The 24,192-nt window shown below is 46.1% G+C and overlaps 1 protein-coding gene across 1 annotated transcript in view; it reads left to right on the top strand.

Annotated features, from left to right (window-relative positions):
• AGMO (alkylglycerol monooxygenase) overlaps positions 1 to 24,192 on the top strand; it is a 679,770-nt gene that overhangs the window by 14,647 nt on the left and 640,931 nt on the right. The window contains exon 2 of the mRNA XM_069211800.1: positions 11,731 to 12,007. Within this exon, the coding sequence (XP_069067901.1) occupies positions 11,882 to 12,007 (126 nt within the window). The 5' untranslated portion in view covers positions 11,731 to 11,881. The remainder of the gene's footprint in view (positions 1 to 11,730; positions 12,008 to 24,192) is intronic.

Below are 24,192 nucleotides of genomic sequence, written 5' to 3'. Positions count from 1 at the left end.
GGCAGTCATTTCAGAAGAAGGCAGGCCTTAAGCAGCAGGGCAGTTCTCTGGGCAACAAGGCAGTCCTACTTCTGTGGTGTCCACATATCCAGGAGTGTACTATATAGTAACTCTGGGGGTTCATTGTTTATATCTGGTGCCAGCCGTGAAAGTAGGAGGATTCCTAATACTACTCCCATGTCTTGTTAGTTCTTCCTTTTCCCTGTCAAGGCTCTAAGAAGTCTTGGGTGTCAAAAGACTAGTGTTGGGTTCCAGTGTGTGTGCTGGAGGTGAGCTCTTTGAAGTATAAGTGGGGCAGGGAATAGCTCTACCCCAGACATCTCAGCAGGACTGCCCATCCTGCCCACACCAAGATTCCTTTTGTCTCCCGGTCTGGGAGGAATTCACAGCAGCAAAGCCATTAACATTCATGTGAACCAGGATACTGTCAGAAGGCACAAATGGTTAGGACAGGAAAATGTAACTTTCTAAAAGTGGCATTTTCAAAATTGTGACTTTAAATCTGTCTTTATCATTAAAAAGAAGTTTACATTACATTTCATTTAAGTCTACAATGACATTCCTACCTGCTCCCAATGAAACATTAGCATTTATTAACTATAATAAAGTAACCCAATACTATCCAATGAGAGAGATGGGCTGAAATTTAGGAGTTGTTCTCTACTGGGACATAGAAAAATTAAGGATACATGTCTCACTTTTTAAATACAATGCACCCTGCCTTATGTGCGTGCAGGGCCTACCTAAGGGGTGACACAATTTTGCCAGGTTGAACTGGCAGTTTAAAACTTCACTACAGGCTGAGGTGGCAGGCCTGAGACATGTATCAAAAGACTACTTTAGTGGGTGGCCAAATGAGTGCCGTAAGCCCACTAGTAGCATTTAAAAACATAGAATGTGTCTGTGACTTCTTTATACACTTTCGTGAAACATAAAATGCACCCATAGAGACATCCTCTAGAGGGCACTGTATTCCCAGCTATTGAGCAGCCTTGGGAGTGCTTGAAAACTAATGAAAATTCATACATTTTAACACCCTAGGAAGATAGAGTTAGTTCCTAAAAGAGCCTGGGGCAGTAGTGATGCATTCCTGCAGGCCTCTACCCCTTTTTAATGTAGTTAGTGCCCCTGCCCATTTTGGGGGCCACCACCACCAGCAATTATTATGAAAATTAACTCTGCAGGCCAATATGCAGTGCTTCCTCACGGAGAGCTGTGAATATTTGATGAGCGACTCTCCTGCTGCAGTTGGGGGAGCTGCATTTCCTTTTCTTTGACACTCGGCCACACACCACGTGCCTCCTTGTATTTTTGGGAGAGTGCCTGGACCCACCTGCTCCTCATTGTTTGCCCACCTGTGGTTCTAAAAATTCTGGACCCATGTAATTTACTTTGCCACAGCAGTACGATTTTAGTATCAAAAGACCGATAATGACTAGTACACTAAGCATGAGCATTTTCGCTCAATTCCAGCAGCGTTTTCACCTCGAAATTGCCATTTTCGTCCTGCACTCGTGGCTCCCATTTTATACACGGCAGCCATTTTAAAAGTTGCCCTCACATAGGCTTATAATACAGTCAGATTTGATTCCAAGGACACGTCCACCTTGATTGACTTTTCTCTGACCTGGGCAAGCTGGAACCATTGCCTCAGGCCAAACCTGTTTGGTCAGTCCCTCTCCCAGTGGCCGAATCAGATAGCATCAAGGCACACCATGCCATAAAACCCTTATTATCGCTCACACACCCTGCCTAATCTTGCTCACACCTGCACCTGCTCTTTTCTTCTTCTTACTTTACGAGGGGGAGGTGCCCGTTTTTATTGGGGGTCCACACTTATCTGATGTAAAATACTAGGCCTTGCCGGGTAATTTATTATGGGTTGGATGACATGAAATATGAGGTTTCATCATGACACTGTTTTTTCCTTTGTAGTGAAAACATGTGAATGACCAACCAAAATGTCAAGAATGTTTGCCTGAAGCTTAAAAAACTGTATATAAGGAAACCTGACTTTGCATTGAAACACAGTCTCCTGAGAACATACAAATCGTGCTGTTGTACTTCTAGGACACTTGTCAATTGGTTGCAGCCAATAAATTCGATCTTTGACTTCACCTAGAAGACTCTGAGTTTCTGTAGTCTGAATCAGGAAAGTACCCGAGGTCTTTGGGTGTACCCTGGCACCGCTGGGTTACCGGATCAGTACCGGTTCTGAAAAACCCAGTACCTCACACCCGCTTGCTGGACATCCTCCTGTATCTTTGTCAGTGCAGGAGATGTCAGATTTCCTTTCCCTGCCCCTCCATGCAGGCAGGGTGCAGCGTCCTGCAGTGGATGCACACTCCTCCTCTGCTTGTGTCAGCCCCCGGGCGAGATAGAGGCCCCAGGGGACAATCCAGCCATGGGGGAGGAGGCCCCACACATGCTCTCTCCCTCCAAACTACGGAATTAAGGAGCTTGTGCCGACCTCCAGGATCTGCCTACCCCAGAGGTAATTTTTAGACAGGTGCAGAGCCCTTCTTGGTCTGTCTGTGCTTGGGGGGGGGGGGGGTCAAGGTTTACCAACTCTGAAAAGACCATAAATGCAAAAACAATAGAGCATATTAAATGGGTGGAACCAGTTTTTGAATGCTAGGAAGAGGTCTAACACCCATATTTGATGTGAGGAAAAAATTCCAAGCACACACAAGACAGGTAATTCTTTAGTTCAAATAGTTTTGATCACAGATTACCAGAGGTCTCTTGTAAAAGAGTTTTCCATGTCAGCAAATGTTGCACTTGCTATTCTCAAGCACCATCCCACAGTGCACCAGAGCTTCCACTGCCTGTATGAGGTATCTGGTGCCTCTAATCATCTTTAATGACCATTGACCAACTATAATGAGGTAGACATGCAAGAGGAAACCGTTAAAAATTGCGTTATTGTGTCTAACTATGTCTCAGTAAATTGCTCATCATGACTGCAATACACCTACTTACTCACCTTAATGTGGAGTCCAAAGAATCAGTGCACACACCATTTATTCCAGACCTCTAAGTCTAAGAAGTTCCTTATGTAATTTTGCAGGCAAATCTCCATGTAAGTTCCAATAGTGTACTCAGAAAGTTGAATGTGGTGAAATCTCTGGTAGTGAAGTCCTCTCAAGCGATGATGGAAAGGGAGCATTCCAAGGTTTGTTTGACTTGGAAGTTTGAGAATGATGACAAACATGTACATTTGTGGGTATTTCTTCTCTGGCCTGTCTCCAACCTGGAACTAGCTGGAGTAGCTGAAATAACTACTTTCAGGACGAAAAGATGAAAGGATCAACTCAAGACTTGCTGGGTGTGTAGAGGAAGGGTTTTCTCCCCAGGGAAAATGGTTTCCTCACAGATAGAAAAATGTGCAATTGTAGAGGAGGCTACCATTCCTCTCTATGAAGAACTCTGAGCAGTGACAGTAGGAGTATTTAGGGAAAGTAACATGACATTCCTAGAAGTATGCTTGGAAAGCTGTGCCCAGTGCTGGGACTGTTTGTGAAGAGAAAAAACACATGTGTTGTCATGTGGAGAAGCAAATATGCACCTAAACGAGTATGTTTTTTGTGAAGAAGACCCCATAATTCAAATTTGTCACTGCATTCTGCAACTAAATCTCTTAATGATTCTTCAAGCACCAAACACTATCCCTTAGTTCTTGCCAAATTAGATTATGTAGTACATTACAGAACCCAAACATACACTGCCCACATATGATGCATAACCTGGGCCAGTTGACCACAGAGACCTAATTCCATATGCAACAATTCTTGTGATGAAGAATTTAGGAGATTGAAGATTGACATAACCTTAGCATAGCACAAGATATAACCATTTAAAGAGTTTTTTCACAAAACGCTGCAAAATTATACATTACCATCCTCATCCTCTTCCCAGCCCTTAGTCAATGAGGTTTATCTCTTCTCCTCTTCTAACCCCCTTTCCCACACATTGACAAACCTTTTCTATATTTTCACTCTCTCTCCAAACTCATCCCATAAAACCCTCCCTAGTTCCCAGCACTTCCTGTGTTTTTTGCTTGGTGCACCCGTTCCCACACAGGCTTGGAGGGTCTGCAGCGGCACCCCTCTTTTTAATTAATTTCATGGCACCTCCCACCCTTCTTTATTTTCCCAAAGCGCTCTGGCTAGGGTTTGTTTTCATGCGGAAAGAGGGGTCTTTTTTGGGCCTTGCGGCAATGGCTGGAGGCTGCCGTTCTTCTGGCTGGATGGGGGAGTGGATGGTACATGCTCCCATGTCCTGATGGGTTGCTTTGGGCCCCATTTCTTATGTGTTTTTTGGATTCCCCATGCCGCTTGCAGAAATACAGTGGTCTCTCTCTGCGGAGTGGGAGTGAAACAGGGTCAACTTTGAGGAATGCCATTCAGCTGTTTGAATTTTCTCATGCAGCGGGGGTCCTTTTGCCTTAGGTCTTCCACAGTGCTATGGCCTGTGTGGTGATTCTGGTCATGAGGTAAGCCACACATGCTGTTTCTTTCGCTGTCCCAGGTCTTACTTCTGTTCCATCACAGTAGGGAAGGGGTGAGCCACCAATCAGTCACTTTTTTATGAGCTTCTTTAGGTGACTTATACCCTGCCTGTGTTCGGGAGGTGCCGACAATGGTCTGTTTTGGTTCCTTCTTTACTTATGTTTTCAGCTTGATTTGCACGTAACGTTGTTTGGTTAAATAACAGGCCCTTTTTTGTTTTTTGGGGGGGGAATGTATGCAGTGGCCTTTGTTTTCAGATTTCCAGTCAGGCTCTTCTGTGGATTCTATGTGGGGTTCTTTCTTTATATACATAGGAGCTGGGTGTTAATGTTCCATTGTGTGAGCTCCTGTCTGATGGTCACTACGGGCAAACATGTGCAGAAGCGGGAGCATACCTCTCCATCTACAGGGCATGATGTTCTTCATGCTATCAGGGGTGCTTCTCAATCAATCAGTCAATCAGTGTTCTTGTATAGCGTGGCTAATCACCCATTAGGGTCTTAAAGCGCTAGGGGAGGGCAGTTGCAGTTCAGACAAAGAGCCAGGTCTTGAGGTCCTTCTTGAATTGAGGCAGTGAGGGTGATTGCCTGTGATGTAGCAGAAGAGCATTGCAGGTCTGCGCAGTGAGGTAAGAGAAGGATATTCCTCCAGCTGATCCGTATCTTACTTCTCCGAGCAAGTCTTGCTCATCTCCTGTTGAACATAAGAATTTACAGGAGATGGTGAAGTCATTATCAAAGGCCTATGATCGGTTTAAGGGAAGGATGGACTCTCTCGTCATCCTCCCATTTCTGATTCCTCTGGGTTTTTAGTGACCTCTCCCTCCTCGGTGTTGTCTTGGGCCTCTCCAGATGATGAAGAGGATGTTGGGTTCCAAGATAGCTCTTTGGCTCCACGGGGGAAATATATTCTTAGGGAGGAAATGAAGTCCGTCCTTGATTATTTGTCTTCCAATTTACATCTTCCTACTGACTTAGAACAGCCTTCCTCCAGTGGTGATTTGTTCCAGAAACTTCAGAAGCCTGCTGTTCCTAAACTCCCAGTTATTCCAGCTGTCCAGAGTTTGTTGCAAAGGAAATTGGAGGATTCAGATAGGATTACTGTTCCCAAGTTTTTGTGGGAGGCTGTATCCTTTGGCATCAGGGGATTTGGAACTCCCTCAATTCTGTCTGTTGATCCCCTGGTGGGTAGTCTGATGGGGCATAATGCCTTGTTGAGTGAGGAAGATGTTATAGTGTCTGATCCAGTGGGAAAAAAAGGCAAAGGGAGCTCTGAAGAGTGCATATATTGGTCTGAGTCTTTCTTTTGGATGTGGTCTTTAACAGCCTTGTGGCGTCTGCTGTGGCTTGTGCAGGGATGGTGGCTGCCAGACGGCATTTAAACATGAGGGGTTGGAAGTTTGATTCTTCTCACAATAATTGTCTTCTTTGTATGCCTTTTTTGGGGAAAATTCTGATTGGTGAGGAGCTTGAGGAAATACTGCGGAAGTCCATTGAAAACCAGAAACATATGCAGCCTTTCTAATGTTGGCATAGGGATTTTGACAAGAAGAACAAGGGTGTGGGCAAATACAAGGACAAACTGACCAATTTAGGTTCCAGTCTGAATCCCAAAATTCTCCTGCCCTTCGCCATCCTTCAGGTCCCAAGGGCCACCCTTCACAGCACTCTTGACTATGCCGGGGATCTGGTGAGTGGTTGTCTGTTTTTTTCCTGGACTTTTGAGCCTGTAGGATCTGGGACCAGTGGGTTCTTCAGGTGATTAAAGAAGGTTACAACATTCTCTTTCTCAAGGTCTCCAGTTCCCCCATTTCCTGCCTACACCTCTTCTGGGCACTTGTCTCCAGGAGGATGGCATTATTGGAGAGTGTATGGACTTTGTTTCAGAAGAGGGGTTTTATCCTGGTCCCGCCAAAACTACAGGGCCAGGGTTGGTATTCTTGGGTGTTCCTTGTGCAGAAGTCATTGGGGGAGTACATAATGATCCTCGATTTAAAGTTGTTGAACACTTTCATTCCAGTAGTCCATTTCAAAATGTGTTCCCTCTAGCAGATTATTCCTCTGATCTCACAGCGGGATCATCTTACCAAGATGAACCTTCAGGACTCTTATCTCCAAGTCCCCATTGCATCGGACACTCAACATTTTCTCTGGTTCTGTCTAGGGACAATACACTGGCAATTTTGAGTCCTTCCATTCGGGATAAAAAAATGGCTCCCCATATGTTCACAAAACTCCTGGCTCATGTGACAGCTTACTTTCATGACAGGGCGGTAAGAATGTACCATTACCTGGATAATCTTCTGATTCAGTCCAGTTTTCGTTCACTGCCCCTCCTGCATACAGCAGAAGTTTGCAAGGGTCTTGTGGACTTTGGGATTCTCATCAACCAAGACAAGTCGGTTCTGGTTCCATCTCAGGATTTGGAATATATAGGGGCTCTCTTCCAGACTGGGATGGAAAAAGTCTTCCTGTCATTGCCACAGAGAAGAAAGCTGCAGCACCATGTGGAAGTCCTCCTGTGTCTTCGGCCCAAATGAAGGACTGGCTTCAAGCCAGGGGGCATGGTAATTATGTTATGTTGGTCTTTCCCTTCTTGGATGTATTATTGGTCAGTGCACAAATTGATTGCTTTCTGTTGTCTTGTTGTCCTCCTCTAGGCGGCCCCAATTTTCATCATTCCCTGGGCCTGTTTGCATCTGGTTCAGGTGGTTCGACATATTCTTCACCCTTGCTCACCCATGTCAGAAGACTTTGAGAGACTCATTCTGCTCTCTCCAGAGATCAGGTCTCAGCTGGGGTGGTAGATACATTCTCCTGCTTCGGACCAGGGTACCTCCTTTGCCCTCCTGGACCCCCTGGTTTCTACCACAGATATCAGCAAACAGGGGTGAGGAGCTGTCCTCTGGGGGTGGACCACTCAGGGTCTTTGGTCCGCCAGGGAGAGGGTGTCTTCCTCGAACTGGAGGGAACTGAAGGTAGTACTGGAATCTTTGCGTTTCTCTCAGCCTCACCTGTGGGGTTCTGCAGTGGTTGTCAGGATGGACAACTCCACAATGAAGGTTTACGTCACCCGTGAGTTTGGTACAAGGAGTCAGTCCCTAAATCAGTTGGTTCTTCAAACAATGTCTTGGTTGGAGAAACATCTCTTGTCTGTCAGGCCAGTCCATATTCAGGGGTGTCTCAGCATTCAAGCAGACAGGTTGAGTCGTCTTCTCCCCTGTCCCCAGGATTTTGTACTCAATACCCTGGTGTTTCGGTGCCTGTGCTACAGGTGGGGTATACCTGTCATAGATCTGTTTGCAAATGGGTCGACTTCTCAGCTTCCTCAGTGGAGATTTGTTCCATGTGGGTAGATGCCCTTTTGTAGCCCTGGCCCCTGAATCTTGTGTATGTTTCGTGGGAAGCTGGGTTCTGGTTGTAGTACCCCCACTTTTTGCCTGGAACATGATGTGGTTTCAAACCGTCATGCCCTGGGCCCCTGCTAAACCAGTTTCCAGGGCCAGATCTCTTTCCCCAAAACTGTACTAAGTCTTGGCACTTCAGCCACCCTTGGTACCTCTGGTTCCTAGGTCATGGGTACTGAAGAGGGCACCCAGAGCTGCAGCACCAATTATGCCTCTCAGAGGGGCCCCACACCAGCCTCATGCAGACTACAATTGCAAGTGCATGACAAGGCATACCCCCAAATTACAAACTCAACATGGTACTCACTCTGCATGGAGTATAGGTAAGTCACTCCTCTTGCAGGCTTTGCAGCCCTAAGGCAGGGTGCACTATAGTGCATGTGAGGGCATATGTGTGCATGAGGAAATATGCCCCTACTGTGTCTTTGCAAAACCCTTAAGTGATAGTAAGTGCTCAGGGGAGCCATTCCAAATGCATATGCTGGACACTGATCTCTGAACGTTCCCCAGCTACATGAAGGCCTCTCTGAACCAAGAGTTGCTTGGTATCAAACAACTCAGAATGATAAACCTACACTGATGCCGGTGTGGGATTTATCATAAAATGTACCCAGAGGGCACCTTAGAGGTGCCCCCTGAAAACCTAATAGCCCTGGCATGGTTGCTGACTGGTATTAAGCAGCCTGCCACCCCCAGGCATGGGTCTGAACTCCTGGGTGAGGGCTTTTGCTCTCAGGAGCCAGAGCACAAAGCCTTTCTTGGGTGGAGGTGTTACACCTCCTCCACTAGACAGGCACTCTGCACCAGCGGTCAGCTTCAAAGACTTTACCACCTTGGAAATCTGACCTCTGCCTCTCGTGCTAGCAGCAGATGGCCACCCAAAGGTTTCTCGCCCACATTGTACAGGAAAACTTAGCAAGGGTAGGGGGAGTGGCCACGCTCAGCCTGCACCACCCTTCAGGTGTTGCAGACAAGGTGACCACTCCATTTCATTTTCAAATGCTTAGCACATCTCCAAGATAAACCTAACTGCTTACCCACACTACCATAAAAATAGAGCATTAGATGATCTACTTTTTACCTCTGGCTACCAAGGTGGAGTTGCTCAGACTCTGCACAGTGCACATCATTTTTGTACACAATATAGAGAGCCAGCCTCCAACATGCCTTCCCTCCTTTCCCCCTCATCGGGAAGATTCTTCTCAGGATCCAGAGGGAGGGGTTGGATGTGATCCTGATTGTTCCATATTGGCCAAGGCAGGTGTGGTTCACACTTCTTCGCTCTTTGATAATCTCCCAGGAATGGGTTCTTCCGCTAGCCCCCATTCCAATCATTTGTCAAACCTTGTCACTTCCATTCCTGAGCCATCTTCGGCTTTCGGCCATGAGGTTGAGAGGAGGAGTCTGTTGAAGAAGGGTCTCTCCTTGGCTGTTCCTTTGTCTCTACAGGCCTCAAGGTAGGAATCCACCAAGTCTGCCTACAACCATCACTGGGCCTCTTTTAATAAGTAGTGTCAGGCTAAGGGTTTTTCCTCCCTCGGTTGCTCCCCTGAAACCATATTGGATTTCCTTCAGGAGGGTTTTGACAAGCTTCTTTCGGTTTCTACTTTGAAACCGTAACATCAGGGCTTTTAGGTCTTCCTGGGGGATATTCGAACAGCTTGATTCCCTGGTTCAACAGCTCTTTTGGGGTTGCCCTCGGCTTCGGCCTAAGGTCAGGTTGTTTTGTCCTCTGTAGGTTTTACCTTTGGTCCTTTCTTTCTGTTAAGTTCCCCCTTTTGATCCCTTGGAAGAGGCCTTGGACAGGTTTATGTCCTTGAAGGTTTTTTTCTTGGTGACAATCACTTCAGCCAGTTGGTTTGGGGGAATTAGGCTCTCTTCAGTGCCTCTGTCCTTACCTGAAGCTGTCTGAGGACAGAATTGTTTTGTCTCTCTGTCCTAATTTTCTTCCCAAGGTTAACAATCTTATTCACTGGAATCAGGACATCGTGCTGTCCTCTTTGAAGGATGTCTCCTCGGACCCTTCTGTTTCTTCCCGGGATGTGGTGAGGGCTCTGGAGTGTATTTGCAGAAATCCTCTATGTTTCAGACGACAGATTCCCTGTTTGTTAATTTTGGTCATGCCAATCGAGGGGGTAAACCTTCCCAATCCACCCTTGCGCAGTGCATTACATCTGTCATTTCCTTGGCTTACAGACTGTCTAGTTCTGAGTTTCCAGGGTCTGTTAAGGCTCATTCTGTTCAGGGTATGGCTGCCTCCTGGGCTGAATGAGCAGGCAGATGTTTGTGCTGCTGCAACCTTGGTCTCTCCGTCCATGTTTGTGTCCCACTATGGACTGAATTATATATGCTTTGGGCCCTGAGTCAGGGGTTCTTTCTAAGGCTACTTCTCAGATTCCCGGTTGAGTTGTTCTATCTGGGGGGGAACCTGGTGTGGTTTTTCTTGCAGTCCTTCGACTGGGGGCATGTAAGATGGTGTATTCTATTTTCAATAACATTATTGACACCTGCATGTTTGTGTGTTCTGGTTCTTTCTTGGTCTATCTGTCTTGATAGAAAGGCCTTTTGCTTGGGTATTTCCTCATTGAGTAAGGGCTGGGACGAGGAAGAGGATGGGGATGGTAATGCTTGAATTACTTACTGGTAGTCTTCATTACTCCGATTCTCTCTTCCTCGTCCCAGTGCTTACGGCCCTTCCTCCGTCCCTGGTCTCCTGGCATTGTTATCTGGGTTCATTGGAACTACGCTTGGGTAGGGCTCAGAAAGTGCTTGGGATTAGGGAGGATTTTATGGGAGGAGTTTCGAGAGATAGTGGAAATAGAGGGTGTGGGAATTGGGGGGTAGAAGAGGTAAATCTCACTGAGTAAGTACTGGGACGAGGAAGACAGAATCGGAGTAATGATGATTACCGGTAAGTAATCGAGCATTAGTGAATTTATTAATTTTGCCTTAGAGACATAAAATAACGAGGATGAAGGTTGGACTTTAATTTTTATTTGTAGCATTTCAGGTCATAGTATAATTGATTTAAAGTTTCACGTTGATACAAAGTGTTCTACCTTTAAACAATAGTTTATACATGTCCTTGTGGGAGGTTTTTTTAATGCACTTTTCAGATGTACTTCTGAAGAGTGCATCTAGTCTGCTCACGGGTCATACGTTTTCATTAATTAATGTAACGAATACAATCTAAGCAGACTATGAGCAATAGATGCTGCACTACCGACACACTACTGTATATTCCTTATCCTGCAAAACTGCAGAACAATGACAGCAGGTGGGCCTCAAGCGTCCCTATACCTCTTGTTTATGAAGTGGGTGATGTCACATCATAGTGTAGGATTTGAACCTAAAACAAAGGGGGCAGCTAGGCTGGGAGGCAAATGTGGCAAAGTATTGCATTCACTGACTGAGCAATAAATGAACAGCAACACGATACGTGAAAATCGGTTTACATGCTTAATCCCGCAGTAGATGTTGGCAAAAGTTGTCCAGGTAAGACTGAAAATATCTGTGTGTAGATTGTAAATGTGCTTTTGTTATCCGATGTGATCCCCTGACTCTGAAAGATAACAACAATAGTTAAAAGGTGTCAATGAGCTGTTAAACTTTACACCAGAGAAGCAAGTAACTCCACACCGAAGCAGCTCCACTGATATCTGTAGTTCACAAGTTACCATAGGTTGATTTGGAAGCATTGCTATCTTATCTTGAGTATGATGGGTTTGCTCTGCAATTTTTTTTTGTTGCTTTTGCCTCATTCTCAAACTGAACTTTGCCCCGGTTACTCAACCGTGTTTGTTCCTTTCACAGCCAGTTCACGTCTGGATGACAGCTTGAGTGGAAGCAGCAGATGGACCGGCATTGAGAGTGGCCTTTTCCTGGTCACCGAGGAAAACAGCCAGGGCCCGTGCAGCGCCCTCTCTCTACAGTCACAGCCTGTCCCTTCATCCTCTGTACAGCCATGGGCCACTACAACGGCGAAAACGAGCTGTCCCTCTCCCAGGGCGTTCGCATGATGTTCTACGTGCTGCAGCCAAATGAGACATCATTCAAAACAATAGAGGAAGTTCCTGATTATGTGGAAAAGGTACGTCACAATCTGTGCAAACGTGAGTCAGTTTCTGTTTCCAGTTATCTTTGTTTGATTCTCATGCCTAGTGTGACAGCGCAACTGTGGGCAGACATTAAGTGATCGATAGGAATTGTGATAGAAAATACTGAGAGAGGATCTTAGGCTCCACCCACTGGTTGATTACTGATGGGGCAGAACTTGTGTGGTTCAATTGAAAAAGTTACAACAAAGGCAGTAGGCCTGACATGTGATAACTGTAAAAAACATATGTTAGACATTTAAGGGTGGATTGTTTTTACTTTCTGTTGATGCCCAAAGAGAGTCATTTTGTTATGTGGAATCTCAGGTTAGTAGATAGGGGTTTTGGCGTTTGTAACTCTCTCTGACAATTGGGATAGATGATTTGTGCTGTCGTCATCCTTGCTGGGACCTCCTAGGGAAGGTAGATTTTTGGTTTTCCAACTGTAGTTTGGTATGCAGTTGCCATTTTATGACCGTATGCCTCATGGTTGCCTTCTGGGAAAGCTTACACTCATTCCAAAGGCCTGAGATGTTTATGATGACAAGCCAATGATAACAGATATAGGCCTTATTGGTTCACAGGTAAACGTAATGTTCAGTGCAATATGTCTTATCTATTTATTGATGAAAAGTAATGGCAAGGAAGTAGGCCTGGCTTATTTATTGTGATAAGCATTTGTTAGAGCCAGTACGCCTTTAATTGTGGCTTGTTATTATATCGTGTTCCTGGCTGTAAATAGGTATTATGTTACATGAAATTTCAAAGATTACCACAGATGGCAAAGGTTTTCGTATAGGTTACCACCTCTCATAAGCCCTCAGGGTAGAATACTTTTACAGTGATAGTATTTCTCAGGCCCTTTGAGATGGTTTACATATTATTTTGTCAACAGTAATGTTGTGCATATTTGGAAGTCTGTTTGACTTATTGTAAAAATCATATGGTAAATTCAATACGCTTTTAAGGGGCGAGATATAAATACACTGTGCTAAAACCTGTGGGCAGGGATTTTGCTCCAGGGACTCAGACAGATTACCTTTGTAGGCAAGGACTGTGTTGATGATTACTCTCGTTGGCAAACTCTGAAGGAAGAAGATTTGCACTGTAAAAACTCTTGCTAGAATCTCTTCAGAAGGCCTGAAAAGGCTATTTTCCTACTAGGATCTTGTAATCAACCAAATTAATTAAAAAGCATATAGGCATTGTTGTACCTGGCTTTTTGACAGGGTCATCCCCAAACTTTTTGCCTCCTTCCTCGTATTTTTTCTGACCTGTTGCTGTTGGCTTTTGACCTCTGGGCACTTTACCACTGCTAACCAGTGCTAAAGTGCATAAGCTCTCTGTGTAAATTGTACTATTGATTGGTTTATCCATGATTGGCTATTTAATTTACTTGTAAGTCCCTAGTAGAGTGCACTACATGTGCCTAGGGCATGTAGATTAAATGCTACTAGTGGGCCTGCAGCACTGGTTGTGCCACCTGTGAGAAAGTAGCCTCTTTCTAGCCTTGTTACCCCCACTTTTGGCCTGTTTGTGAGTGTATGTCAGGGTGTTTTCACTGTCTTACTGGGATCCTGCCAGCCAGGGCCCAGTGCTCATAGTGAAAACCCTATGTTTTCAGTATGTTTGTTATGTGTCACTGGGACCCTGCTAGTCAGGACCCCAGTGCTCATAAGTTTGTGGCCTATATGTATGTGTTCCCTGTGTGGTGCCTAACTGTCTCACTGAGGCTCTGCTAACCAGAACCTCAGTGGTTATGCTCTCTCATTTCATTCAAATTGTCACTAACAGGCTAGTGACCATTTTTACCAATTTACATTGGCTTACTGGAACACCCTTATAATTCCCTAGTATATGGTACTGAGGTACCCAGGGTATTGGGGTTCCAGGAGATCCCTATGGGCTGCAGCATTTCTTTTGCCACCCATAGGGAGCTCTGACAATTCTTACACAGGCCTGCCACTGCAGCCTGAGTGAAATAACGTCCACGTTATTTCACAGCCATTTTACACTGCACTTAAGTAACTTATAAGTCACCTATATGTCTAACCTTTACCTGGTAAAGGTTAGGTGCAAAGTTACTTAGTGTGCGGGCACCCTGGCACTAGCCAAGGTGCCCCCACATTGTTCAGAGCCAATTCCCTGAACTTTGTGAGTGCGGGGACACCATTACACGCGTGCACTACATATAGGTCACTACCTATATGTAGCTTCACAATGGTAACTCCGAATATGGCCATGTAACATGTCTATGATCATGGAATTGCCCCCTCTATGCCATCCTGGCATAGTTGGCACAATCCCATGACCCCAGTGGTCTGTAGCACAGACCCTGGTACTGCCAAACTGCCCTTCCTGGGGTTTCACTGCAGCTGCTGCTGCTGCCAACCCCTCAGACAGGCATCTGCCCTCCTGGGGTCCAGCCAGGCCTGGCCCAGGATGGCAGAACAAAGAACTTCCTCTGAGAGAGGGTGTGACACCCTCTCCCTTTGGAAAATGGTGTGAAGGCAGGGGAGGAGTAGCTTCCCCCAGCCTCTGGAAATGCTTTGTTGGGCACAGAGGTGCCCAATTCTGCATAAGCCAGTCTACACCGGTTCAGGGGACCCCTTAGCCCTGCTCTGGCGCGAAACTGGACAAAGGAAAGGGGAGTGACCACTCCCCTGACCTGCACCTCCCCTGGGAGGTGTCCAGAGCTCCTCCAGTGTGCTCCAGACCTCTGCCATCTTGGAAACAGAGGTGCTGCTGGCACACTGGACTGCTCTGAGTGGCCAGTGCCACCAGGTGACGTCAGAGACTCCTTGTGATAGGCTCCTTCAGGTGTTGCTAGCCTATCCTCTCTCCTAGGTAGCCAAACCCTCTTTTCTGGCTATTTAGGGTCTCTGTCTCTGGGGAAACTTTAGATAACGAATGCAAGAGCTCATCCGAGTTCCTCTGCATCTCTCTCTTCACCTTCTGATAAGGAATCGACTGCTGACCGCGCTGGAAGCCTGCAAACCTGCAACATAGTAGCAAAGACGACTACTGCAACTCTGTAACGCTGATCCTGCCGCCTTCTCGACTGTTTTCCTGCTTGTGCATGCTGTGGGGGTAGTCTGCCTCCTCTCTGCACCAGAAGCTCCGAAGAAATCTCCTGTGGGTCGACGGAATCTTCCCCCTGCAACCGCAGGCACCAAAAAGCTGCATTACCGGTCCCTTGGGTCTCCTCTCAGCACGACGAGCGAGGTCCCTCGAATCCAGTGACTCTGTCCAAGTGACCCCCACAGTCCAGTGACTCTTCAGTCCAAGTTTGGTGGAGGTAAGTCCTTGCCTCACCTCGCTGGGCTGCATTGCTGGGAACCGCGACTTTGCAGCTACTCCGGCCCCTGTACACTTCCGGTGGAAATCCTTTGTGCACAGCCAAGCCTGGGTCCACGGCACTCTAACCTGCATTGCACGACTTTCTAAGTTGGTCTCCGGCGACGTGGGACTCCTTTGTGCAACTACGGCGAGCACCGTTTCACGCATCCTCGTAGTGCCTGTTTCTGGCACTTCTCCGGGTGCTACCTGCTTCAGAGAGGGCTCCTTGTCTTGCTCGACGTCCCCTCTCTCTGCTGGTCCAATTTGCGACCTCCTGGTCCCTCCTGGGCCTCAGCAGCGTCCAAAAACGCTAACCGCACGATTTGCAGCTAGCAAGGCTTGTTGGCGTTCTTTCGGCGGGAAAACACTTCTGCACGACTCTCCACGGCGAGAGGGATCCGTCCACCAAAGGGGAAGTCTCTAGCCCTTTTCGTTCCTGCAGAAACCTCAGCTTCTTCTGTCCAGTAGAAGCTTCTTTGCACCCGCAGCTGGCATTTCCTGGGCATCTGCCCATCTCCGACTTGCTTGTGACTTTTGGACTTGGTCCCCTTGTTCCACAGGTACCCTAGATTGGAAATCCACAGTTGTTGCATTGCTGGTTTGTGTCTTTCCTGCATTATTCCTCTAACACGACTTCTTTGTCCTTAGGGGAACTTTAGTGCACTTTGCACTCACTTTTCAGTGTCTTGGGAAGGGTTATTTTGCTAACTCTCTCTATTTTCTAATAGTCCCAGCGACCCTCTACAAGGTCACATAGGTTTGGGGTCCATTCGTGGTTCGCATTCCACTTTTGGAGTATATGGTTTGTGTTGCCCCTATCCCTATGTTTCCCCATTGCATCCTATTGTAACTATACATTGTTTGCACTGTTTTCTAAGACTATACTGCATATTTTTGCTATTGTGTATATATATCTTGTGTATATTTCCTATCCTCTCACTGAGGGTACACTCTAAGATACTTTGGCATATTGTCATAAAAATAAAGTACCTTTATTTTTAGTATAACTGTGTATTGTGTTTTCTTATGATATTGTGCATATGACACTAAGTGGTACTGTAGTAGCTTCACACGTCTCCTAGTTCAGCCTAAGCTGCTCTGCTAAGCTACCATTATCTATCAGCCTAAGCTGCTAGACACCCTATACACTAATAAGGGATAACTGGGCCTGGTGCAAGGTGCAAGTACCCCTTGGTACTCACTACAAGCCAGTCCAGCCTCCTACAATGGTTGTGCAGCGGTGGGATAAGTGCTTTGAGACTACTTACCACTCTTGTCATTGTACTTTTCATAAGAGAAAAATATACAAAACAAGGTCAGTGTATATACACATAGCCAAAAGGTTTTGCATTTCTTCTTTTCACTCTTTTCTAAGTGCTGAAAAGTACTTCTAACTTTCTAAAAAGTTCTAAAAAGTTTAAAAAGTTTTTTTTATCTGTCTTTCTAAAAGCTCTGACAAACTTTTTATCTTTTACTATCACTTTAACTCTCTCTAAAAATGTCTGGCACAGGCCAAAATGTTGATCTGTCCAAACTTGCATATGATCACCTTAGCTGGAAAGGAGCAAGGAATCTCTGCATAGAGAGAGGTTTGAGTGTAGGGAAGAATCCTTCCTTAGAACTGTTAATTAACATGCTTAGAGTACAGGATAAGGCCATAAGTGCCCAACCTGTTGAAAAAGTAGCTAATGGTTCTCAATCAGATCCAGGGACTCCCCCAGGAAAAGATTCAGGAAAGAAACTTCCTAGCCTGCCCATTACTAGACAGTCTAGCATAGTTGGTAATGATGATGAGCCACACCATATAAATAGTGTTGTCTCACATCATAGCAAAAGCATTTATTCTCACCATACTGGTAGTGATGTTTCTGTTAACCAAGCTGTTAGGGTGGCTTCTGTAAGGGACAGGTCTCCTTCTGTTCATTCCCATCATACCTCTGTATCTAGAAATGTCCCTCCCACACACCCTGATGACAGATTGTTAGAAAGGGAGCTCAATAGATTGAGAGTGGAACAAACCAGACTGAAGCTTAAAAAGCAACAGCTGGATTTGGATAGACAGTCTTTAGAATTAGAGAAGGAAAGACAGAAGTTGGGTTTAGAAACCCATGGTGGCAGCAGCAGTATTCCCCATAGTCATCCTGCAAAAGAGCATGATTCCAGGAATCTGCATAAGATAGTTCCCCCTTATAAGGAGGGGGATGACATTAACAAGTGGTTTGCTGCACTTGAGAGGGCCTGTGTTGTACAGGATGTCCCTTAAAGGCAGTGGGCTGCTATCCTATGGCTATCATTTAGTGGAAAAGGTAGGGATAGGTTCCTTACTGTGAAAGAAAATGATACTAATAATTTCCAAGTTCTTAAGAATGCACTCCTGGATGGTTATGGCTTAACCACTGAACAGTACAGGATAAAGTTCAGACAGACCAAAAAGGAGTCTTCACAAGACTGGGTTGATTTCATTGACCATTCAGTGAAGGCCTTGGAGGGGTGGTTACATGGCAGTAAGGTTACTGACTTTGAAAGCCTGTATAACTTGATCCTGAGAGAGCATATTCTTAATAATTGTGTGTCTGATTTGTTGCACCAGTACCCGGTAGACTCTGATCTGACCTCTCCCCAAGAATTGGGAAAGAAGGCAGACAAATGGGTCAGAACAAGGGTGAACAGAAAAGTTCATACAGGGGGTGACAAAGATGGCAATAAGAAGAAAGATGGTGAAAAATCTCAAGATAAGCATGGGGATAAGTGTAAAACCAAAGATCCCACTTCAAATCTTAAACACTCTTCAGAGGGTGGGGATAAAACTAATTCTTCCTCTTCTTCTCAACCTGCACACATTAAAAAGCCTTGGTGCTTTGTGTGTAAAAATAGAGGCCATAGGCCAGGGGATAAGTCCTGTCCAGGTAAACCCCCTGAATCTACCACCACTAATACATCAAGCTCTAGTGCCCCTAGCAGTAGTGGTACTAGTGGTGGGACTGCTGGCAACAGTCAAGTTAAGGGTGTAGTTGGGTTCACTTTTGGGTCCATAGTAGAAACTGGGGTAGTCAGTCCCAAGACAGTTTCTGTCACACCTAGTGGCATTGGCCTTGCCACACTGGCTGCTTGTCCCCTTACAATGGATAAGTACAAGCAGACAGTTTCAATAAATGGTGTTGAGGCCTTGGCCTACAGGGACACAGGTGCCAGTATCACTTTGGTGACTGAAAACCTAGTGCACCCTGATCAACACATCATTGGACAACAGTATAATATTATTGATGTCCATAACTCCACTAAGTTTCTTCCCTTAGCTATAATTCAGTTTAGTTGGGGTGGAGTTACTGGCCCTAAGCAGGTGGTGGTATCACCTAGCTTACCTGTAGACTGTCTCTTAGGTAATGACCTAGAGGCCTCAGGTTGGGCTGATGTAGAGTTTTATGCCCATGCAGCCATGCTGGGCATCCCAGAGGAATTGTTCCCTCTCATTTCTACTGAAATGAAAAAGCAAAGGAGAGAAGGCCTGAAAACTCAGGATCCCTCTCCATCAACAGGTAAAAAGGGTCTCACAGTATCCCCTAACCACCCTGCCATTCAGGATACCATTCCTGTGGTGGGAGAAACCTCTCCTGGGGTGGCACCTGTTCCAAGGGAATCATCAGCTGGCAAAGCTGTACTCCCTGAGGTAGAAGTACCTCTCTGTGGGATAACTAACATTGGTGACAAAAAGAGCACCATTTTAGTTAACATGGAGCATCCCTCCAACCCTCCCAGAGAAACTTTAGTGCAGAAACTCTGCACTGCCTCACAACACTTAGGACAGCATCCCTGCCCTAGTGTGGAGCTGATAGGACAGCATCCCTGCCCTGCTCCAACCCAAGAGAAACAGCATCCCCGTTCTCTCTTCCAGCCATATGGACAAAGTTTTTGCCCAGCTATGGCTTTTCTGAGACAGCATTCCTGTCTGGCATTTCCATCACTACAAATAGGTTCAGTGGACAATTCCCACTGCTCTAAACTAAAACTTACTGATAGAAACTCTGAAAATACATCTTCACATTGTTGCTTAGCTAAAAAACTTCAAACAGGGTGGTTTACATCCCCACAGGGAAGTAACCATATAGTGGATGATAAAGGGAGTAACCAGTCTATTGCAGAGCTACTCTCTACTTATCACCACTTAGACAATAAAGTCTCAACTGGCCAAGGTTAGCCTTATTGTCCTTCGTTTGGGGGGGGGTTGTGTGAGAAAGTAGCCTCTTTCTAGCCTTGTTACCCCCACTTTTGGCCTGTTTGTGAGTGTATGTCAGGGTGTTTTCACTGTCTCACTGGGATCCTGCCAGCCAGGGCCCAGTGCTCATAGTGAAAACCCTATGTTTTCAGTATGTTTGTTATGTGTCACTGGGACCCTGCTAGTCAGGACCCCAGTGCTCATAAGTTTGTGGCCTATATGTATGTGTTCCCTGTGTGGTGCCTAACTGTCTCACTGAGGCTCTGCTAACCAGAACCTCAGTGGTTATGCTCTCTCATTTCATTCAAATTGTCACTAACAGGCTAGTGACCATTTTTACCAATTTACATTGGCTTACTGGAACACCCTTATAATTCCCTAGTATATGGTACTGAGGTACCCAGGGTATTGGGGTTCCAGGAGATCCCTATGGGCTGCAGCATTTCTTTTGCCACCCATAGGGAGCTCTGACAATTCTTACACAGGCCTGCCACTGCAGCCTGAGTGAAATAACGTCCACGTTATTTCACAGCCATTTTACACTGCACTTAAGTAACTTATAAGTCACCTATATGTCTAACCTTTACCTGGTAAAGGTTAGGTGCAAAGTTACTTAGTGTGCGGGCACCCTGGCACTAGCCAAGGTGCCCCCACATTGTTCAGAGCCAATTCCCTGAACTTTGTGAGTGCGGGGACACCATTACACGCGTGCACTACATATAGGTCACTACCTATATGTAGCTTCACAATGGTAACTCCGAATATGGCCATGTAACATGTCTATGATCATGGAATTGCCCCCTCTATGCCATCCTGGCATAGTTGGCACAATCCCATGACCCCAGTGGTCTGTAGCACAGACCCTGGTACTGCCAAACTGCCCTTCCTGGGGTTTCACTGCAGCTGCTGCTGCTGCCAACCCCTCAGACAGGCATCTGCCCTCCTGGGGTCAAGCCAGGCCTGGCCCAGGATGGCAGAACAAAGAACTTCCTCTGAGAGAGGGTGTGACACCCTCTCCCTTTGGAAAATGGTGTGAAGGCAGGGGAGGAGTAGCTTCCCCCAGCCTCTGGAAATGCTTTGTTGGGCACAGAGGTGCCCAATTCTGCATAAGCCAGTCTACACCGGTTCAGGGGACCCCTTAGCCCTGCTCTGGCGCGAAACTGGACAAAGGAAAGGGGAGTGACCACTCCCCTGACCTGCACCTCCCCTGGGAGGTGTCCAGAGCTCCTCCAGTGTGCTCCAGACCTCTGCCATCTTGGAAACAGAGGTGCTGCTGGCACACTGGACTGCTCTGAGTGGCCAGTGCCACCAGGTGACGTCAGAGACTCCTTGTGATAGGCTCCTTCAGGTGTTGCTAGCCTATCCTCTCTCCTAGGTAGCCAAACCCTCTTTTCTGGCTATTTAGGGTCTCTGTCTCTGGGGAAACTTTAGATAACGAATGCAAGAGCTCATCCGAGTTCCTCTGCATCTCTCTCTTCACCTTCTGATAAGGAATCGACTGCTGACCGCGCTGGTAGCCTGCAAACCTGCAACATAGTAGCAAAGACGACTACTGCAACTCTGTAACGCTGATCCTGCCGCCTTCTCGACTGTTTTCCTGCTTGTGCATGCTGTGGGGGTAGTCTGCCTCCTCTCTGCACCAGAAGCTCCGAAGAAATCTCCCGTGGGTCGACGGAATCTTCCCCCTGCAACCGCAGGCACCAAAAAGCTGCATTACCGGTCCCTTGGGTCTCCTCTCAGCACGACGAGCGAGGTCCCTCGAATCCAGCGACTCTGTCCAAGTGACCCCCACAGTCCAGTGACTCTTCAGTCCAAGTTTGGTGGAGGTAAGTCCTTGCCTCACCTCGCTGGGCTGCATTGCTGGGAACCGCGACTTTGCAGCTACTCCGGCCCCTGTACACTTCCGGCGGAAATCCTTTGTGCACAGCCAAGCCTGGGTCCACGGCACTCTAACCTGCATTGCACGACTTTCTAAGTTGGTCTCCGGCGACGTGGGACTCCTTTGTGCAACTACGGCGAGCACCGTTTCACGCATCCTCGTAGTGCCTGTTTCTGGCACTTCTCCGGGTGCTACCTGCTTCAGAGAGGGCTCCTTGTCTTGCTCGACGTCCCCTCTCTCTGCTGGTCCAATTTGCGACCTCCTGGTCCCTCCTGGGCCTCAGCAGCGCCAAAAACGCTAACCGCACGATTTGCAGCTAGCAAGGCTTGTTGGCGTTCTTTCGGCGGGAAAACACTTCTGCACGACTCACCACGGCGAGAGGGATCCGTCCACCAAAGGGGAAGTCTCTAGCCCTTTTTGTTCCTGCAGAAACCTCAGCTTCTTCTGTCCAGTAGAAGCTTCTTTGCACCCGCAGCTGGCATTTCCTGGGCATCTGCCCATCTCCGACTTGCTTGTGACTTTTGGACTTGGTCCCCTTGTTCCACAGGTACCCTAGATTGGAAATCCACAGTTGTTGCATTGCTGGTTTGTGTCTTTCCTGCATTATTCCTCTAACACGACTTCTTTGTCCTTAGGGGAACTTTAGTGCACTTTGCACTCACTTTTCAGGGTCTTGGGAAGGGTTATTTTGCTAACTCTCTCTATTTTCTAATAGTCCCAGCGACCCTCTACAAGGTCACATAGGTTTGGGGTCCATTCGTGGTTCGCATTCCACTTTTGGAGTATATGGTTTGTGTTGCCCCTATCCCTATGTTTCCCCATTGCATCCTATTGTAACTATACATTGTTTGCACTGTTTTCTAAGACTATACTGCATATTTTTGCTATTGTGTATATATATCTTGTGTATATTTCCTATCCTCTCACTGAGGGTACACTCTAAGATACTTTGGCATATTGTCATAAAAATAAAGTACCTTTATTTTTAGTATAACTGTGTATTGTGTTTTCTTATGATATTGTGCATATGACACTAAGTGGTACTGTAGTAGCTTCACACGTCTCCTAGTTCAGCCTAAGCTGCTCTGCTAAGCTACCATTATCTATCAGCCTAAGCTGCTAGACACCCTATACACTAATAAGGGATAACTGGGCCTGGTGCAAGGTGCAAGTACCCCTAGGTACTCACTACAAGCCAGTCCAGCCTCCTACATTGGTTGTGCAGCGGTGGGATAAGTGCTTTGAGACTACTTACCACTCTTGTCATTGTACTTTTCATAAGAGAAAAATATACAAAACAAGGTCAGTGTATACACACAGAGCCAAAAAGTTTTGCATTTCTTCTTTTCACTCTTTTCTAAGTGCTGAAAAGTACTTCTAACTTTCTAAAAAGTTCTAAAAAGTTTAAAAAGTTTTTTTTATCTGTCTTTCTAAAAGCTCTGACAAACTTTTTATCTTTTACTATCACTTTAACTCTCTCTAAAAATGTCTGGCACAGGCCAAAATGTTGATCTGTCCAAACTTGCATATGATCACCTTAGCTGGAAAGGAGCAAGGAATCTCTGCATAGAGAGAGGTTTGAGTGTAGGGAAGAATCCTTCCTTAGAACTGTTAATTAACATGCTTAGAGTACAGGATAAGGCCATAAGTGCCCAATCTGTTGAAAAAGTAGCTAATGGTTCTCAATCAGATCCAGGGACTCCCCCAGGAAAAGATTCAGGAAAGAAACTTCCTAGCCTGCCCATTACTAGACAGTCTAGCATAGTTGGTAATGATGATGAGCCACACCATATAAATAGTGTTGTCTCACATCATAGCAAAAGCATTTATTCTCATCATACTGGTAGTGATGTTTCTGTTAACCAAGCTGTTAGGGTGGCTTCTGTAAGGGACAGGTCTCCTTCTGTTCATTCCCATCATACCTCTGTATCTAGAAATGTCCCTCCCACACACCCTGATGACAGATTGTTAGAAAGGGAGCTCAATAGATTGAGAGTGGAACAAACCAGACTGAAGCTTAAAAAGCAACAGCTGGATTTGGATAGACAGTCTTTAGAATTAGAGAAGGAAAGACAGAAGTTGGGTTTAGAAACCCATGGTGGCAGCAGCAGTATTCCCCATAGTCATCCTGCAAAAGAGCATGATTCCAGGAATCTGCATAAGATAGTTCCCCCTTATAAGGAGGGGGATGACATTAACAAGTGGTTTGCTGTACTTGAGAGGGCCTGTGTTGTACAGGATGTCCCTCAAAGGCAGTGGGCTGCTATCCTATGGCTATCATTTAGTGGAAAAGGTAGGGATAGGTTCCTTACTGTGAAAGAAAATGATGCTAATAATTTCCAAGTTCTTAAGAATGCACTCCTGGATGGTTATGGCTTAACCACTGAACAGTACAGGATAAAGTTCAGAGAGACCAAAAAGGAGTCTTCACAAGACTGGGTTGATTTCATTGACCATTCAGTGAAGGCCTTGGAGGGGTGGTTACATGGCAGTAAGGTTACTGACTTTGAAAGCCTGTATAACTTGATCCTGAGAGAGCATATTCTTAATAATTGTGTGTCTGATTTGTTGCACCAGTACCTGGTAGACTCTGATCTGACCTCTCCCCAAGAATTGGGAAAGAAGGCAGACAAATGGGTCAGAACAAGGGTGAACAGAAAAGTTCATACAGGGGGTGACAAAGATGGCAATAAGAAGAAAGATGGTGAAAAATCTCAAGATAAGCATGGGGATAAGTGTAAAACCAAAGA

Source organism: Pleurodeles waltl, chromosome 10, assembly GCF_031143425.1.
Source record: "Pleurodeles waltl isolate 20211129_DDA chromosome 10, aPleWal1.hap1.20221129, whole genome shotgun sequence".
NCBI classification, from domain to species: domain Eukaryota; kingdom Metazoa; phylum Chordata; class Amphibia; order Caudata; family Salamandridae; genus Pleurodeles; species Pleurodeles waltl.
Note: the sequence above shows the minus strand (reverse complement) of the source record. Positions and strands in the feature narration are given on the sequence as shown.